Source organism: Filicampus tigris, chromosome 7, assembly GCF_054856515.1.
Source record: "Filicampus tigris isolate MCC_2025a chromosome 7, RoL_Ftig_1.0, whole genome shotgun sequence".
Taxonomy (NCBI): domain Eukaryota; kingdom Metazoa; phylum Chordata; class Actinopteri; order Syngnathiformes; family Syngnathidae; genus Filicampus; species Filicampus tigris.
In genome coordinates, this window is record NC_141223.1 from 11,877,735 (window position 1) to 11,898,540 (window position 20,806).

The 20,806-nt window shown below is 39.7% G+C and overlaps 1 protein-coding gene across 5 annotated transcripts in view; it reads right to left on the bottom strand.

Moving 5' to 3' along the window:
• The window catches only part of nectin1b (nectin cell adhesion molecule 1b), a 214,408-nt gene that overhangs the window by 189,733 nt on the left and 3,869 nt on the right, over positions 1-20,806 (bottom strand). For 4 of the 5 annotated variants that reach the window (XM_086035132.1, XM_086035130.1, XM_086035133.1 and 1 more), the window contains exon 2: positions 20,328-20,363. The exons of the other annotated variant lie outside the window; for it this stretch is intronic. In XM_086035132.1, the coding sequence (XP_085891258.1) occupies positions 20,328-20,363 (36 nt within the window). The remainder of the gene's footprint in view (positions 1-20,327; positions 20,364-20,806) is intronic. 5 annotated transcript variants of the gene reach the window in all.

Sequence of the window (20,806 nt, forward strand, 5' to 3'; positions counted from 1 at the left end):
AGCGGGGGGCCACTGTGGTGGCATTGTATTCCAATACCACACAGACAACAAAGAGTATTTTCTTGAAACAAACTCTCAAACAGCCAGTCCACCTGTCGACTTCATTGGCACAAGCGGCATCTAGTTGGAAAATAACACCACTCGAAGATGTGTTTTAAGCAGCCTACGCCCTCCCGACTCCCTCCCGCTGCGATTGCTGTGTTTCTCTTTTGATATTGTATGCTTGTTGTGATTGCAGATGGACTGGTTTTGCGCTGGCGGTCTTCACAGAGAACACAGCAGGAATGCGTATATTCTCTGCACGGAGTCTAAGGGGAGATGAGCTGGCTGATGAATACCGAAGCCACTATTAGCTGCGGATGTGTATGACAGGGTGCTGTTAGCATTCATCACAGAGCCGAGTGGAAGCTTAGGATCCAGCCACCCCATTCCAGTTCTTTGCCGTGAGCCAGCCACGGGCTTTACTGATAAAGTAGAAAAAAGATATCACATGGTTAGTATTGCCGTTTTCAAATTGGATTTATCGTTTCTACCATACACAACCTCTCAGAGGGTAGTAGAATGTAAGACATAAACTGAAGTAAAAAACAAAGAAGAGGAAGGCACTGAAGAAGACATGCAGTAAATGTCAGACATAAATTACAGTGCAAGGATTTTTTTCCCTAACATTTGGTATTGTATTTTTATCTCTGATATATACATGTATTTGCGTTATCTTTATTTGTTTGTATTTTGTTCATATTTTAGCTTTCTACTATTTGTGATTTTGTAATATTTTATTTTGCCCCAAATTGTAGTCATTTTTTAGAATAATGGTAGCCTATATTATTTTATATTCCAGTCACACAGTGTTACATATTTTTGCATATTAATTTTCCCTTAAAATATTTTTGATGTGAATTTTGTCCAACATCTTTATAGTTTGTGTTTTTTCCGAAATATTTGTTCTTATTTGTGAGTGGTTCCCTTTATATTTATCAACAAATTCAATTCAGGTGGATTGAGGTTTACTAGTAAGGCAATAATCAAACACAGAATAGGAGGTAGTAAAGGAGACAAGCCAAAAAACGTAATGATGCAAAACAGGACTAAGGCCACAACCTAATCCGAGGGGCCTTGTTTGCACAAGAGCGGCTGTCCAGTATAGGAGAGATGAGGCAGACGTTCTTTGTTTAAACATATCAAAAGCACAAGGAGTGCTAATGAACATGGCTGCCGTTCAAACTTCAATCAGCACTTTGGCAACCGCAGTCACCGACCGTCCGCCATGACACTCCAAATCCTTTTCTGCTTTTTCATGTCATATCATTTGATGCTCTGTGGTCCACACACATTAAGACAGGGAAGGACAAAAAAAAATGGAGATGGAGGCCAGCTTGAGGGGCTTAGCGCGGCCGGCCACCTCAAACTTTTAGAATATCGCACGATTTAATTACTACATAAAGCTAGCGCGTGGGGTAAGCTGCCACAGAAGGACAGACAGACGGCTTTTGTGACCTTCATGGATGAATAGACCGACAGACAGACAGATGTGTATTTAAAAAAAAAAAAAATACTGTAAAGTGATGTTTAGTTTTTCTAATATTTTGTTATAATATATTCTAATAACAGTTTAAATGCACGTAATTTATTTTATGATACTTTTTTGTCTTTTTGTCTAATATTTTTGTAATTTTCAGTTTGTATTTAGGAAAATGTTCAGTTTCTCTCAATAGTCTTCCATTTTTTCATTTTTACAATAAAAATATATGAGACAATGTTTTGAGGTTTTCTAATAATTTAAAGTACAGTATTTTATATTTTGCTTGATATTTTTATTAATTCATAACACTCATGAATATGAAATAAGTTTTTCATTCGTTGATTTTTCATCTTCACATTCATTCATTTCATTTTTCCTATATTTTGCATTAATTTCTTTTATTTGTAGTTTTTTCCAGAGTATTTGTTTCTCTTCCAACATCTCTTAAATATAAAATATAATAAATATTAGACATTGTGCAATATCATTTATCTCATAATTTTGTATTTTTCATCTTATTGTTTTGTACTATTCATTTTATATTTAGGTTTTGACTCAATGTTTTTTTCTTCTAATGTTTGTCTATTTTTCCCCCAATCTATTATATTTTTTGTTTTGCTTTTGTTTTGTTGTTTAGATTTTTGTCTAATATATATATTTTTATATGTTTACTTTCTCTTCTCTTTATCACAGGCTGTCTGAATCCTGCAAATCATGCATTTTATGCTAAAACAGAATTTGCAATGCTTGAAAATATTGTGTAATTACAATGCAATTTTTACAGGTCCCAACTTGAACTAAAATTGGCATGTATGGAGGTGGTTTCTCCTATCTTGTTTTGGTTTTTAGTATTAATCCAAAAAGTAAATGAAACGAAGCTCCTTTCATACACATTCAGTGGCCTCTCCTGAGTTGCATGGTGCAAACAGTGGCATCTTTGTGACACGGCTGAAACAAACGCCGGCGGATTTCTAATGAGCTATTGACATATGAATGGCGCCTCAGAAAATGACAGCTACCAATAGTGACCTTTAGTGAGATGAGTAAACATTAAGAGTTTCCTGCAAAGTCTCTGCTTCAGCACTCTGCTACGGTCAATGCCAAAGTGTCTGTTAGAGCCATTAATTTAAAAAAAAAAACTAAATAAAAAAAGCCAGAGATGGATTATAAGGACACACTTATCTTAATATATATATATATATATATATATATATATATATATATATATATATATATATATATATATATATACATTTAAAAAAAATAAAATAAACTTCTATTGTACTGTATTGTATTGTATAAAACACTACAGTTGAACAAAACACCAAAGACGCACAGCTAATATGGTATTTGAATATGGCTTTTCAAAGTGTGCAAATTATTTGGGGTTTGAATGTGCACGGCAGTGCATTTGATTAAATTGTTTTTTGTCATTGGAGTACATCTTTAGACCGCTACGTTAGCTTCTCATGCTAGCCATTGTGCATAATTCACCTTTCCAGGTGCAAACCCGTGTTGTCCTGGCACCAACCCGTGAGTGCCCAGTACCACCCCACCCATCCCCTGACCTCCATTCCTGTGTCGGTCACTCTAAAGCAAATCCGAAAAGCCTCCTGGCATCTCCATGACGACCGGGCCTCAGTCGGAGCAGATGGCTTCATCGTGTCGCGCAACAATTAAACAGGCAGCGATGAGCAGCGAGGAGTAAAGTGGGTCAGGATCGGGAGGCGGGGCCGGAGCGGCTCACGCCTGCGACATGCTTCACGGTTGTGCCTCAGAGGCCTAACCACCACCCCCCATAGTTAAAACAAAAACGCGCCCCAACAGTAAACGTTAAAGTAAACAGTAAAAGTTTCAAAAAGTTAGATTTACAAAAGGAAAAAAGTGGCAGTCAATAGGAAAGGCAAGGATGACTTGGCAAGATTTCTTTCTTGAAACAAGTAAACATAGCTAGCCTTAAAACTGTCACCAGTTTTAAAACTAGAGGTTGTGTAGAGGTGTAATGACTACAATGAAAACTAATCTATTTTAAAATCAATAGATAAATATTTTTGATAACGAGGTTTTGCGCTGATTCCAAATCTGCCCTCTTTTTTGGAGCACCTGAGGTTTTCATACTACTACTACTACTACTACTACTACTACTACTACGAATAATAATAATAATAATATTAATAATAATAATAATAATATATCTAAAATAATTAGTAATATTTACGAAACAAAGATTCAGTTCAGCAACATACACATGTATATATACATGTATATATATATATATATATATATATATATATATATATATATATATACACACATATATACATATATATATACATATATACATATATATATATATATATATATATATATATACACATATATATACATATATATATACATATATGTGTATATATATATATACACATATATACACATATATTTACATATATATATATATATATATATATATATATATATATATACATACATATATATATATATATACACACACACTACCTACACAATACACAGGTTGAATAAAATAGTCTTGGTTAGATTTGATTAGAGACACCGTTTATGGAGGCTTACACCCCCCACTGACCGCCTCAGCCCCCTCCCAGCCAACACAACATCAGAGAGTGAGGGCAGTGGAACTTCAAGCGGGATTACGGTGGCAAATCCGGCCATCCAATCGATAGAATTAACCCTTTAAACTCTGCCTCCAGATAACAAGATTGAACAGAACACAAGTGGATTTCTTTGCTGATCTTTAGCAAAAATGTGGGTCACTGCCAGTGTGGTTCGCTCAGCTGACTTTCATTCAGCGGTCGTGCATGGCAATGCGACTTTGAATGGTCATGTGTCTTTAATATAAGTGCCCTGTGATTGATTGGTGGCCAATCAGTTTGGCTTTCGCCCACAGGAGTACATGCTTCACATCCTTCCCGCTTCCTTCCCGCTAAAATGGGTCCAGCGCCCGCTTAGTAAATGTACTGTAGATGTGAATGTGAATTGTTTTCTGTCCCCATGACATTAACTGGCGACTAACCGAGGGTGTGGTTTGCCTGTCGTCTACAGGAGTGCTTGTCGTTGGCCTTGCTAGAGTAGTGGTTCAGAGTTGTATTCCGTGCTACTATAACAGGAAAGATTGTACCGCTGGTGTGAATGTGACTGAAATTGTTGCTGATTCCCATTCAGAAGTGAGAATGATCGTCTGTCTCGACTTGCCCACGACTGGCGACCCATCCAGAGTGAAGGAATGGATTGGTTTTTTTTTTGTCGCCGTTGGTAATATAGTGGCTGACATAGCTGCATTTTGTGCTGCTCTTTTTATCACACTGTGACTATTTGTCTGAATACAATTGTGAACGGTTGTCAGTCGAAGCTGTATGTGCCCTGACGACCAATCCAGGGTGTTATGTGCATTTTACTCAACACAAACTGTTTAATAGACTTTTTGTCATCACCCCTGGTAGTGTAGCGGTTCATACATAAAAGTTTTGATCACTTCCTGCCCCCTAAGTGTTACGTACAGTATGTGAATCTTCAGCTGTGCCAACTGGCTAGCGACCAATCACAGCAAGCTGGATGGATGGACAGAAGGGCTCGTTTGTCATCGTCATTGGCTCTGTAGTGGTTGACACAGCTCCACTTTGGACCCTCATGTGTAAAAAGGCTTACTGTGCCTTTGAATGTCTTATTAAACTCATTTATGAAAAAAAAAAAAGGATTCATTATTAAAGAATTAATTCCAGCAAACGACATCGCTGTTAATTAAATTAATTCTCAATTTTGAGTGTCATTCAGTCACAATTATGCAAAAAATTATTTTAACAAAAGAGAATGTACAAAGATAGCATTGACTGGGTTTTGCAAAAGGGGGATAAAATACAGCTGAAAAAGAATTAATGAGCTCTTATTGGTACCAGCGTCCCCGACGTGTCCAAGTGGAGATGCCGCCAAGTAGAATCATGCTTGGACATCGGCCATTTTCGGAACAGCATGTCCAATCCCCGTAGGGTTCACATAAGGATCTTCATCTCCTGACGTTTTCTTTTTACATGCAAGCCTTTTCTTTTTTTTATTTATTGGGGACACTGAAACCCTTAAGGAAAATTGACTGTTTCATTGCTGGTTAGGTATACAAAGAGCTATTTGCGCAGTAGGGTGTGCTAGTGGTTAGCAAGTCTGCCTCCCCGTTGAGAGGTTTACGGTACGACTCATTTGTGGACTTATGTTCTCCCTGTGCTTGGGTGGGATTTTTCCGGCTTCCAACTATAATCCAAAAACGTTTATTGAAGACTCTAAATCAGGAGTCATCAACCTTTTTAAGGCTGGGCGCTACTTCTTGGCTGCTGATTAGCGTGAATTGCTACCAGTTTGATACACACTTCGGAAATTTACATCTAATTACGTTTAATCGTGTTATTATTCTTATGTTATTGGAGCTCTCGCATAAAAAAAAAAAACTAAATAAAAATCTACTAAATCTGTTATGTCAACCACAAAAATTGCTTGAAAAAATATTCTGCCTCAAAACTGGGAGCAGGGCAATAATATACGTGAAGAATGGAAAAATCAATGAGAGAATCCATTCTAAAAAAATGTGTTAGTGACAGCCCTAGTTAATAAAAGAGAGACTGGGGAAACAGTGGGGAAAACAGATAGAAACCTTGGGAGAGAAGTGGCAGTAAAACAGGCCACAATCCAGACATCAAGAGATGAGGCAGAGTGAGATACTAGTAGCATACAGCGTGTAGTTTAACCTAACCCGAGCATGTAGAAATCGGTCTTAAATCAAGATTAATTTTTTTTTACACAGGTGGTCGCTCTAAATTCCACAGGTAGGGCATTACAGAGTACTCGGACTGCTCTAGAACAGGGGTCAGCAACTCTTTTGAAGCTTCAGAGAGTCTTGGCTACTGATTAAAGAAAAGGGCTACCAGTTTGTCTCCAAACTGTCTAGAGGTGTAAATGCGAGTTTAAAATGCTGTTTGTCGGTATGTGTGCTGTGATTGGCTAGCAACCACGCCCCGCTCATTTTACCCAAAGCCAACTGGGAAAATCTGCAGCTCACCCATGACCCAAATATGGACAAGCAGTAGAGATGGGCGATATATATCATCAGCGAAATCATTGTCAATCTTGCTTTCACGATGTGTAATTTAACATTATCGAGTATTAATACTGCCTCTAAAAGCATAACAACTATGAGGAAATGCTGAAAATCAGTGCGCATTGACGGCAGAGGAGGAGGAAATGATAATCATTCACCGAATCAGTGGGCAGGACCCGGTCACGTGACTGTCCGCACTGCAGCTGAGTTTCAAGCATGGAGGAGTGTCGAGCGGGGATTCATAGTGAGGCGCGAGTCCACGTTGTCCATAGTCTGTAAATGGTTTGGGGTTGACAGGACTGACGTCGGTGGGAATAACATTGTTAGATGTGCCAAAATGGTAACCGTGAAGAGCAATTCTGTTGCACCGCGAGCCATATGGTTTACGAGGAAAACTTCGCGACTGCGCAAGCACGCTAAACAAAATCTTAAACACACGCACTCAGGAAACAGTTGAACCGAATTGAACCAACAAATATAAACGCACGCACGCACGCACTCACACACAGACACACACACCCCCCACACCCACACACACTCAGTACTTTAGCGAGCAAGTCAAAGGTGACATCCTGGATGATCGGTTAACATTCAGTTTACACGCTTTGGTCCGCAGCATTCATAACTAGCCTGTATTCCCGAGGCATGTTGCACAAACTATGGCGGCTAATTAATGTGACGCCACCCAAACATGAATAAAGTCACAAGTCTACATATCACAGCGATGAATGAGTGGGAAAATGTACTTTTTGGTAAATTGCAGTTCTGCTCTTCAACTTTATTCTGAATACGGTGGCCAGTGTATGAGAATGGGTGTTGTCATGACGACCTCTTTTTTTTTTCTCTCGCTGAGTGACACTTTGTCACACGTCACATATCAAATACATGTTTTCTCATTCTGATTGCTGTAGTTCACACCTTTTTTTCACTTGGATTCCTCTAGTAGTTGGCAGTGGTACACCAGTACTTACTGCAGCTCAAAATGTCATATCATGATGGAATAACAGCAGACATTTAAATGACATAACTATTCCCAAAAATCAATGTAGGTCTATACATAATTGTTTGTTCTTTATTGTTAAATATTGTCATAGAATATTATTATGTTTTGCATAAGCTGTATTTAGCAATTTAAAAGAGATGTTGTTCACAAACGCTGTCTATCCACAATTGGTCTGTGAAGCAAGTGCATATTTAAAATATTTTTTGTAGAATATCGTCAAATTATCATTATCGAGTTTTGGGAAAAAATATCGAGATTTTTTTTTTTGCCCATATCTTCCACCCCTAACAAGCAGTACCAAAAATGGATGGATGGACAAATAGTTATTTGTGTTTGGTGATGGGTTGCCTATCAAGCACGCACTCGCTGGCCAGATCCAGCCCGTCGTTTTGCTTACACTTGCTGGCGAGATGACGAAAGCCAGCCCACCAAGCTACGCAAACGAGATGGCCAGACGTCAGCCGGACCGCACAGTCGCCTTGTAAGATCCAGCATACCTTAACGCATACATCCACCAGCAAGAACAAGAAAGCGTGGGTCTGCTTTGCAACCTCAGGACCTGGATGAGTTGCTACTTTTAATGAAACAATGAGTTCTTCTGTCTACCAAAAATGCTGAAGGCAAAAGCCAGTCACGGCACTATTCTGTGAGTGGAGAGATCCGTCAAAATCCGCTCTAAAGTGGCTGGCAATATGGGGAAGTTTGCTTTGAAAACAGCTAGCAGTGAATGCAGGACGCTCCAATCAGCTACCTCCTCCCAGAGTGACCATTCTTCCCGGCCACTTGTAGCTGCATAATTTAGCATCATGTAAACGCCTTAACACACATGTTGGACCTGCAAGGGTAGTCGCCCTCAACGTGACATTTGGCATCTTCTCCACTCGGCTGACAATCACGGCGGAATACAAAATGGCTCCCCTGCATGATGCGGAATAGCGGGGTTTTTTCAAAATTCGGCTCGCTGAGGCAAGATGTGTGCGTGCGCTCCCATGTGGAAAACCCTGACAAAGTTATTCAGCTGGAAGAGGCGCACAGGCGGAGGGAGGGGGAGTAGGGAAGCAGAGGTGGGCAGCGAGGACAGCACGGCTTCATTTACAGGCATGACTAAAAGATGCTCAAAGTACAATATTTTGGCGGCGATTCAATCTTCCACTGCTTACGAAAAGGAACATGTTAGAAAAATGTCACGGCACATTGCTTAAAAATTTCAACTGATGTTACAACGATGTCTCAGTTTATCCACAAATATATTTACTCAGTAGGGCAGAACAATTATGTCAAATTCAAATGGACATCACAATGTAGTAGAATGCAATGTTCTCATCGCAATGGCTACAATTTTGAAAAAACTGCTTGATTTTGGTTGGTTTGGCTTTATTTTTTATATGTACATTTAATTCATATAGTTTTAGTGTTTCGATAAATCCACTGCTTAAGAAGTGCGGTCCACATATTTACATATCAGTGTTTCATGAAACTGAAAAGTTGAAGTGATAAAGCCATTATTGTTGCAATTTGACTTATGAATTACTGAGTTATGTTTACAGTAGAATTTTGCCAAGTTGTCTTAGTGTTTTGGCTAAAAGGCTAAGTCACAGTTTTTAGTAAGTTAACAACTAATTGAAGTAAATAAAATAACACTTTCATATGAATTCATGGTTCAAGTGCCTTTATTTTACCGCAAATGTAACCTATAAATCCAAAGCATTTATGTATAACAAATCTGATATTGTTAATTTTAATGTTGATTATTTTATTACTTTTGTCTATTTAAAGAAGTAAAGACCACATTGATAAAATAATCGCATATTAAATCGCAATATCGAGGGGAAAAAAATCACTATCAAGATTTTTCAAAATCGTTTAGCCCTATTCACTAAATGCAGTTTGTTTTGTTTTATATGGTGCTTAACATGTTTAGGAGATGTGTGGCTTACACATTTTTTCAAAAGGTTAAATGTATGTTGTAAAATTAAGGCAGCTATATACTAAATGGAGTTTGTAAGGCGCATGCGTCCCTCCCACTACACTAGCAGTTAAGGTAAATCCAAGCCGGCAGATTTACGAAGGCACAAACAAACGTAAAGTTGAGACGGTTTAATGAGCTTAACCCCAAGAAGAAAGTCAACACGCGGCTTTACTTTTTGTGGATACGGCAGGATGTAACCTCCTTATTACTAATCAACACGTTTTCTTGCATTTGGTATGAAAAAAAAAATAATAATGATGCTGGATTAATTCTTCTTTGTGTCAGTAAGGCAGCAAAAAGTAAATATGGCAAGTATGATTCCTCCCTAGTCTGTCAAATAAATAATACATTTGGGATGCTGCAGTGGCCTCGTGAAAAGCATTGAATTCCAAAGGCACCCTGGTCTCGTCTGTTCCACGTCAGTGCTAGCAAAAAGCACACCTGCAGTTTTGTAGTGCTGTGGGTTTGTTTCGCATGCATCTAATTGCACCGAGGGAACTCATTGGTAGCTTTGCCCTCTCAAAAGGTACTCATTTAAAAAGCCAGCCAACCAACCTGCCATTTGTGTTTCACATTTTCAAACCTTCCAAAGAGACATTGCAGGCCACCGTGACAGGCGATAAAGGCAAGTGGGTGAACGCTGTTTGACACCTGACATTGAGCAAACATTGCACTGAAATGCAGCAAGGCTTGAAACTGGGCAATCGATTGCAGGCTGCATTAGTCCCATTTGGCTCAGACACAGATGGCAACATGCGAAGATCAATGCCAAATTGCAGGCCACCGCGTTAACTTTATTGCATTCATGTTGGGAATAGGTGAAAACTACCAATGTAGAAGGGGATCATATAAAACTATTTTTATAGTGGCAGTTTTTTTTAAACAAAATTTTGAAAAGTATTACTTACCGCATGTTCAAACTGACTGGCATAGTTCTCCAAATAAAAGGCAAAGTGTGCTTGTTTGATAGTTAGTTTGTTTGTTTCTAACTTTCCTGATACAAGAAGCAAAGCAGAATTAGGTAAATTTACGTCAAAATACTTAGTATAAAAACAACAAAAATATCTTAAAATAAAAACATAAGATGATGTAATTACCATTACTGCTGAGAGGTGGATAGAAAAGAAGGAAAGCAAGGCGAAAAAGGCAAAGATACTGCCGGCGCGCACGGACACAATCGAGACACTCTGCGCATGCTCACCCCCAAGGAATGCTGGTCTTTGTAGTACAGGAAGTGCTTCTATGTGGAAGTGCGGTGTTTGGCACGCAACCACCGCAAATACACAAGCAGAGGTAAACAAGCTCAGAGACGCAGAACAAAAGCACACTTTTGAAGCGAGGAGGAAACTGGCTGCTTCATTCCTGCGGTGAGTGACATGAATATTTATTGACAGTTGAAAGTAACATGCGGAAATGACCTCCTTTGAGTCACGATGCCGTGCGTTGCGGTTCACTGTGGGTTATTCAAATGCCGGAGCAAGTCTGTCTGACTCTGGATGTAAACGTAGTCACTATGGTGCTGCGGACAGATTGGCGGAAGAGGCACGAGCGTCGTAAAGTTGAAACGTCGTACGTCGTAATTCGAGGACTTCCTGTTTATGTAAGCCTGCCTTGCTCAACTCGAAATTCTGACCTGCTCCCCAGACAGTGTGGGTTCACTCCTAGCCCCCAAATTACAACCACCCCATTATTCTTACAGAAGAAAGTAACTAAAGAAACCTGACCCCATCACTGTTCAAATTGACGAGTACTCAAACCCTGTCAGTGGGAAATCCTCAGGTGTGACACAGGGACACCACCAATAACAGTGTCGTTTCACACATAAGCAATTGAATTTGAAGAGTGTGATTATTTTCCAAGGAGAGGCAGTGTAGGACAGTGGGAATCAAAGTTCCTCGACAACCCGCTACTCCAGCTGTCTTTCTGCTTGTCTGTCTGCTGAGTCCGCTAAGAAGCTTTGCGGCGCATGGGAATAGCAGCCTATGGGTGGGTGGTGTACGCGGCATATGCAGCGGCAGCAGACTATGCAGTAGTAAACTATACAGTGACACGCTATGCAGCAGCAGCGTACTACGGTGCAGTTGTAGCACTAGAGCACTAGCGATTGGATGAAGACATTTGAGGGAGTGAAATTTCGCTGTCTTTAATTGGGCCACATTGCACTGCAACAGACTGCAACAGACATGACACGACATGACCACGCCAGTTTCACTGAAAGCATTTTCTGACTAGCTTAAACAACAAAGGACGACAAAAAAAAGTACAAAATTAAATGTACATGAAGCCCTTTAATTATCGCTCACCTGTAACAGACGAGACACAACATGACCACGCCAGTTTCACTGAAGGCATTTTCTGACTAGGTGAGGACGTGCATTGGTTCCTAAGTATCTCCTGACTAAACCTCTTTACGTTACAGAACTTCTTATATACAATACAAATTAGGCAACATGTAATATTACAAAAATAAAAATATAGGACCTTTTAAGTGGGCCTGGGCGGCGGTTTATAAATGGATAAAAATTGCTGTTCATCCCACACAGACGACTATGTGGTGATGGGCTTTGAGGCAGTGTCTATGCAGTGGTGGACGATGCGATGGCCGGCGATGGCGGTGGATTATGAGGCATATATCTTGGACTAAATTGTAGCAGACTATGCGGCAGCAGCATATTACGTGGCAGTGGCGTCATGTGGCAACAGTGGACAATGCAGCTTAGCTGTCTTTGTGGGTTTTAAATTGACAGTTGAAGTTAGATGACATCGGTAGGACCCAACTGATCTGGATTTTTTTAGGCCTGTGCCGATTCCAATATTTGGCAGAATAACAGTCCGATAACCGATTAATCGGACGATTAATCAAAAACATGTCGAATGACTAAAATTACTTTTGGGAAGTTCCATAAAACTTACAAAAATAAAGATATTGATTACAGGCAGAACATTTGACTGCTTTACAATAATTTGTCATTGAATATTTAACTTTATAACAGAGAAACATTGGCAAAAATCGGCAGATTTTTTGCTGATTTATTTTGTGTGTGTGTGAAAAAAAGTTCATAAAATGTTGGAAATTTCAAAAGAAAAACAATTGTGGACAATTAAACCTAAATCCAAACTACATTAATTGCTTGGACCGTAGTCGTAGTTGTTGTGTCTCTTATCTTTGAGTTGCAAACCTTGCATGTTGACACTACTCAATTTCTTTTCCAAAACATAATCCTTGAAATTCAAATTTAATCATCTTCCATAATCACACTTCATGAAGTGGCCTCTGCAGTCTGCGTCATGGCAACGTTTTTGGGGTGCCAAATTTGAGCGCACTATCCCAAAAAAAATAATAATTTAAAAAAATCACTCTCCTTTCAAAAACAAAACAAATGGTACACTATCAAATGCAAACAAGTAAGACTTGCACAGCACTTTGAGTTGCATCTTGTATGTGAAAAGTGCTATATAAATAAAATTTGAGTCAGTAGTCATGTAGTTCAAGCCTATGTTGAGTCTCTTGAATACCAAGTCAACTCCTGTCTTTCTATTCTATTCTTTCTATTTGATACATTTTAGCTACTCCCAGCTGATAAAATTGGCGACTGAAGACTCAAGTCAAGTCATGTGAATTGAGCCCCCCGCCCCAATATCTCCCAGTGGGAAAAAACAAACCAGTGTTTTCGATGCGAAACCTTCCCTACCGCTGCCGAAACCACAGCCCACACCCATTTATAGGCACGCTGTTACTTTGAAGCATAGTCATCTCGAGATATTATCGCGGCATATTAAATGAGCCAACATCATTCATTAAAACTCATCATCACCACTCATTAAAAAGAGGAAACATGTCATGCAACAAAGCTCCCCTTTGTATCGCAAGTGCGGGGACTCGGCAGGAAGACTGAGGATAGGAGACGTTTTGGTGGGGGGAGAAGATGGAGGGTGGGCTCGGAAAAAGATGTAAAAGTCTGGCAGAGGAACATGAGAAAGAGCCACACGTGCGCGCGTGGCGAGGATGGAAATTTCATCACAGCGCACTTTTCTGGAACGCGAGGTTAGCGCTACGGTTTAAGAGTTAAAGACTTTCATCAAAGGGTGCAGTATTGACAGTCCCTGAAGCAAAGCGGGGACGGATGGTTTGAGTCATGATTTGGATGCGGAGACTATTCCTGAAATCTGAAATGGATCTCACAGCACGCTGGAAAAATAAGTCTGTGTTGACGTACTAGCGCCTCCATTTCAGCACAAATAAGACCACGCTAATTGTTTCAAATGTTTCATGCTCAGGAAAACAACTGGAAAGCGGGAAATTGAATTTGAAGAGGTGGGAGACTTCAGTGCGGTCACATTTTACTTGTCCAATACATTGCAAGCATGTAAGAAGCATGCATCTCCAAATTTGGTGTTTAATTCCCGAAAACGATGTTTCAAAATTGACAAAAAATGTCAGCGCCAAAATAGAGTAGGATGAGTTTTGGGGAGAATTTTTATTCCAAAAAAATGCAGACAGTCATACGATTTTTTTTTCTTCATCTAATAATGCTACAAAAAAAAAACAAGTTGTGTGAATTCAAAATTTCAAGACAACATTAACTTGATTACATTTTAAATTGGGCAATTAACTAAATGGGTGAAGTTTTGCGAATGTATCAATGGGCTTTTCTGCATTTTCAACAAAGAGATAAGAGTTTACACAATTGATTGTGTCTTGTATTGTTCCCACCTTAAACAACTCAGCAAATTGTTTTGGAGCAAACAGCTTGCTTGCTTTGTTGCGCTAACTAACATTGCTACCATACATGTCAATAATTTATATTTTAAAGTTGTTCAAAGTTAATGTACTGTTTTAGCCACCGCATTTTTATGTTGTTTTGTTTTTACAGTGAATGTGACTTTTGCAATTCACGTAACTCACGTTTTTTAAAATCCCAAATAAAATAATATTATAATAAAATATTTCATCACTGCTCAATTCTTAATCTGAAAAATTGTAGGATTCATTTTGTTCACTTTTTGTCCAATCTGCATAAAAGCCTAAATTCAGGTCTTAATTTTTCAGAGACCCGATGCACTTTTTATCCAAATATTTTGGATGGACATACAATTTGGTAATTTAAAAACTTAGATACAAACACAATGTTCTATTATCATGAACAACATGAAAGGCTTTCACACAATTTGTTGATACATGCTTTTTAATGACACATTCCTAATCTACATAATTTGTTCAATCGTTCAATGCTTGCTGTGTACTTTCAAATCGTTACAGCAGGCCATTTAGGCTGCAAATTTGTCAGACTTGAATGACGCGAGGCCATTTCATGCAAAGAACGCAACATAACCTTGTTGATACAAACGTTTCAATTCATTGCATTTTGATGAATAAATTTATTGTTGGCTTTTCATTCCCGTTAACCTTGACTATTAGAAATAAACATTTGGAGGCTATTTTTTACCTTTGAGTAGGTTTATCCCTCATGTTTCCATTTCAAAAGGCTTGATAGCATTTAATGTTGCCAAACCACTATTGGCTAAGTGTGTTTTTGTTGTTTTGTGCTTGCGTTCTCCCAACATCCCTGCAGCCCGCATCTTATTGGAGGACTGCTTATGAGGCCTAATGGAGGCTCAACTGTGACTTGTCGGAGTGGAGGGTGGCGGCACACTGATCAAATCTGCTTTATTCTAAAAGCATAGAGCCTTCGAAGAGTTGGGAATTATCTGCCTTCAATCCCTTATGAGCGAGCGACTTAACGGCCCACATATTTCACTTTTTTTTATTTTCAGATGAGTGCATCCCTTCCAGCATTCTCGCCTATGAATAAAGATCATGTAAAGAAAAATAAATATCATTCGATTTGTCGTCGATGTACCGTATGCAGGAAAAGGTTGTCACTATGGTAACAGCCAAAGAGGCTCAGAGCAATCCTACCAGCTATTTGCAAGCCAATTAGTTTAATAAAAAAACACTGTCGGCTGTCAGAAGTCCTCCAACATTACTTCGGAGAAGATTAAGATCAATTTAGGAGGCATTACAAGCCTATCAAACAACGCCGGAACGCCCCAATCAGACAAACGGGAGAGAAAGCGCTTGGGATGGACGGAGTCAAGTCGAGCAGGATTTTAACCGTCTAATCCCTCGACAAGAATCTGTCTGCTAAATAGAAGGAGAAATGTTGAAGACAGATTAATGCCGAATCAGAAAAGCTCAGGGCGAGATTTGATCCCCTTCATTGATTTCCTCTTTTGCCTCGCTTTGCTGATTCTGCCATTCCAGTTGAAACAGAGTGGAATGTCAAGGATTTAAAGCAGAAAATTGCAGATAGCCGTGTTTTTTCCCCCACCTCATTCTGATCCGACATGGTGACTACCAAGAAGCAAGGCGAGACCAAATATGAACAATGTGCGAGCAACATGACATGCAGTGTCGTACATGCTGCCTGTTACCTTAATCATTATGGCAATTCCCTTTTCATAGCAAATCAGCAAAAAAAGCTTGGCCCATGTGTCAAGGATAACAATTTTTGATTGGTGCTCATTTGGCCAAAATGGGTTTGACAAGGTACAAATGTACGGATTTCACCCAAAATATTTTGCTTCAAATCAAAATGGACGCCTTCCTTTTCAATTTGAGTGTGAGTATGAGTAGTTTACTACTCATTTTCGGGCATGTGTCCTTCAGACACACTTCAGACACTTTTCATGCTTCGTGTTATGATAGATAAGTCCATCCAATTTCCATAATGATTGGCGAAACTGGTGTTGGGGGCTGATTCTTTTTCTAAATTCCCAGAGGGCAATGATCACGATCATCAAACTATGACATGTTTTACCGAATTTAGCTGATACAGGCAAAGCAAGTTTACAATTTAGAATCACTTATCTGTCGATGGGACACTCTTCCAATTGGGACTCAATCGGAAATTCAGAATGCTTCAAACCAAAATGACCGACTTCCTGTTTAATTTCAGTCATGGGTTCTTGGGACTTTTTTGTCCGTCCTGTTATGATAGACACCCGATTTCATGTTGCTCTGTGACCTGGGTGATCGTGGCTAATTTATTCCAACTTTCCACTTTCCTCTCCTAGTAAGTGAGTATCTGGCATTGAGCACAAAATAGCCTTCATTAAGCTGATATTTAGGTTATGATACAAATAGTCAAATACTCCGGGTGATATTAGCCTGAAGTCGCTGGAATAACTTGAGCACAAAGAAGAAATTCTTGAGTAAAGCGCTCAGCTGGGAATTTCAACCATTCATTAATTCCTCATCATGACTGGATTGTCACCTCTCAACAGTTTCCAGGCCTCGGCCGGGGGTTGAACTTAATTCATCATTCATCTTCTCTCTTGATTCTATGGGGGCACAGAGGGATCACGCTCTCGCTACCATTCAAGTTCGGTGCTTTAATGTCATGTTTTATTCATACCCGTCCAATTGCGACTTTACAAGCAAAACTCCAAGCACTGCTCCTTGAACTCCAGCGTAGAAACACAAAGAAAGCAATAGGAAGATTTTTACTGAAAAAAAAAAAGGAATTTTGGTCACTCTGATTGGCTGTTAGCTAGCAAATCAGCGCTCGGAGCAACTAGAGAAAGTGACAAATGCAGAAAGACAGTGAGCACGCCTCCGCTGCCTAAATCTTCTTAAGTACAAGAGCGAGTGTTGACAATGTAAGTATTTCGCAATACCGTGTCAAGAACGTGATGGTTTACTTCGCGTGGGAGTTCATCATGAGTGAAGAATATAGCTGAATGCAGTGTTTACGTTTTTATTATCCGCCACCGGCCAACAGCTTTCCGGTTGGATTTTTCTAACCATGAGAAATAGTGACTACCGCCGCCGATGGTATGGAAGGGTATTACATCTTATGCATGCGCAGAAGGTACTTTAATGGTCAGCGTCGCCGTCTGTCGTTGCGGTGTATTTTTCCAGCGTGACGTGCCGACAGCTGGCCGGAAAAAACAGGGAGTAAGCGTCTGTCACTGTTGGCCAGCGTCTTTTTGGTCTATCTAGGCCTTTTCATAAACATGAACAGATTTTAAAACTACAAACTTCCATCCGTTTTCTCCAGTGAATAAAAGATTCTAGATAAGAAAAATGTCTACATTTAATGAAATATGCAAACATATAGAGCAGCTTGAATGTTTTCTTTTTAGGAAAATGAAACATCAATAGTTTACCTTCATTTAGGGGAAAGTGCAACATCAATACTTTGTCTTCATAATAGGAAAGTTCAATAGCAATAGTTTGTCTTGTTGTTGTCTAGTGAAGTATACCAGTCTGCCTTATTTTGAGGAAAGTGACAAATATAGTTTGACTTATTTTTAGGAAGGTACAGCATTGATAGTGTCTTCTTTTTAGAAAAATGCAACATCAAAAATTTGCCTTCTTTTTAGGCCCCAAAATTTTCTTTGCAAGAATATGTCCTATGCAGACCCATCAGGTCAAAACATGGCATTCTGATTCATTTTGTGTTTGTGTAATATGAGTTAATCAGCAAAATCCACCTGTTTTTAGCCATCTCAGAGGGCGGCCATTTTGTCACTTCTGTTGACTAAAAATGACATCACAGTTGCTCAGGGCTCAGGTAACAACCGATCATGGCTCAGCTTCAGAAAACAGGTGAGTGAAAGTACCTCTAGTACGTTGATATATAAAATTCCATTTAACACAATGACAAAACATTGTGAACAAAAGATTTTTATGATGCAGATGATTCGCCAATGTGTCAAACTGGCAAAGTATAGTGCCAACTACTGCCGAGGAAGACTTACTCGATGTCAGATTTTCTTTGCTTTAATCATCAGTGGCTGGTAATGATACCGATACTGATACCTGGTATGGGTACTCGCCCATCCAAAATGCACACAAGTGCAACAGACTAAGGGTGTAACGGCCACTATTGCCAGAAGCACGGTGTTTGTTTATGAGTAAATGTGGGGCTTTAGTGTTAGCCAGCTACACTATGCAACACTTACCTAATTTTTTCCTCAAACAGCAGCAGGGAAACACAAAGAAAGCAATTCAAATATTTTTACTCTATAAAAGTGGTTTTGAGAGCCTGGAAATTACTGCAGGGCAAGCCGTGGCAGACAAAACGGAATCTTAAACTTTCCACTTCACGCAGCATTCCAAGAGAGATTTGACAGGAGCGCCACCGCAACGAGCCCGGAACGCTCAAAGAGAAGTTGGAGCGAGCAAGGAAGCGAGCGCTTCCATTAGCTCCCGCGAGCAGCAACGGCGAGAGAGAGAGAGAGAGAGAGCAATGGCGCTTAATCTCCTGTCAGCTCGCCTTCAAGCAACTCTCCCAGGAACGCTCCTGCCCATCCATCACGAGCGGAGATGTCCCCAAGAGGAGGCCGGAATCACAGCAATTAGTATTCACACTCAAACTATCAAGCCTTACAATCCCCGTGTGAGTTCACCCACGGATCGACACTGTCGTCGGTGCGGGGTACAAATTGCCACAAACGAGCAAATTACAGGGGAACTAGAATGGCACTCGGTGGAATGCAGACCTCTGCCAAAGCAAGACAATCCCTAATATGATTCAGTGTCAAATTGTAAACACACCTCATACATTTGCATGAATTTTCAAGCGGTGTTTTTCCTACATATGAAATTTGGAAGCAACCGCCTCAAGTTCTGAAAATGATATTACTTTGCACCAAGTTGGGTTCATTTTTAACTGCGCTATATCAGAACAGTTGGAAATCGCTCCTCAAACCATCAACAAGAAATATTAGAAGAGCCAGACAGATTTTCTTTCCTACTGCTGGATATCGCAATCAGAGCCGCAAAGTTCCTCAGCCCTTTCCCCACCCCAGTGCTAATTTTTATGGAATTGTGATAGGACACTTACAATAATTAACAAAATAAATAAAGACAGTTCAGACAATACCGTGGTTTAAGGGCGTGGTACATTCACGTTTAGTAGAGTAATGTCCACAATAAAATACAAAGTTAATACTGTATGTAACAAATACATGTAATATCTTAAATATTTTCTTTTTATGAAAGTATGACATCGATAGTTTGTCTTCTTTTCCAGAAAGTACAACAGCGATAGTTTGCTTTCCTCTCCAGAGAGGATAATGCAGTTTGTCTTTCCTTGAGGAAAGTGTGACCATTTCTCTTCTATTTAGTAAACGAATGAACACAAACACCAATGGTGTGACATAGCACCGCGCTATCCTCACGTAATATATTTAGAGTGGAAAATCGATATGCCTCGATACCATACGGAATGTCACATATACCCCGATAGACGCGCATGCATATGGCTGACTCTAGGCCCCAAAGAGTTCTGCTATATCGCTGAGAATTGAAAATGCAAACATCTCACAATTTTTCATTCATTCATTTTCAAGCAGCGTACAGCGAGCCAATCCTGTGTGACAGGAAATTCCAGGATTAAGCAGTTCTTGGATCATCCTAATCACTACACTAACAAAGGGACAAACATGCCGCCAACAAAGTAAGAAAGGAAAAGAAAGAGTTAATTTTTGTCAATGTTTAGCAAAGTGGGTGGAAAAAAAAGCCCTGGATCAGCGAAGCATAAAGAACAAAGTCATACCACCACCGAGGCTCAACAATCCTCATGCACCATTCACTGGGAAATGGCGGAATATTCCACCAAGTTGAAGGACTCCCATCACAACAATGCTGAAGCTGTGTTATTATTGGTTAATTTCCAGCACAAAACAAAAACAAACCGGTGCTTACCTCCACCAAGGCTTGACATTTGTGATGCATCATTCCCTGAGAAATTGAGAAAAATGTTGCAACATTTTATAATTTGTCATTCATCCAGTGATTTCAAGGGTGACATTGCAGAACAAGCACCAAATTGGCATTCAAACATTGCTTTTCGTGGTAAAAATTGCTTTGATCATGACGTTCATCAACTTGCACTGTCCCTTCAAATAAATTAAAATTGAATTGTGTGATCCGAGGTCCGAGCTCCACAAGGGCCAAACAGCCCTCACGCCTTATTCAAAGGAAAATTGTGGTAAACGTTTTCCACCAAAATTCCACCAGTCAATGAGTCCCACCACACTCTTTTCTTTTCACACTGTACTTGGTTTTTGAAGGTCTCCCTGTTACAAAGAAGAATACGGTAGGGAAGCTTTTCCCAATGGTTGGTCAATTGCTTTTAGCAGTCAGAAATCACTCCGCCAGCCCCACCGCGCCTTCTGAAGTGA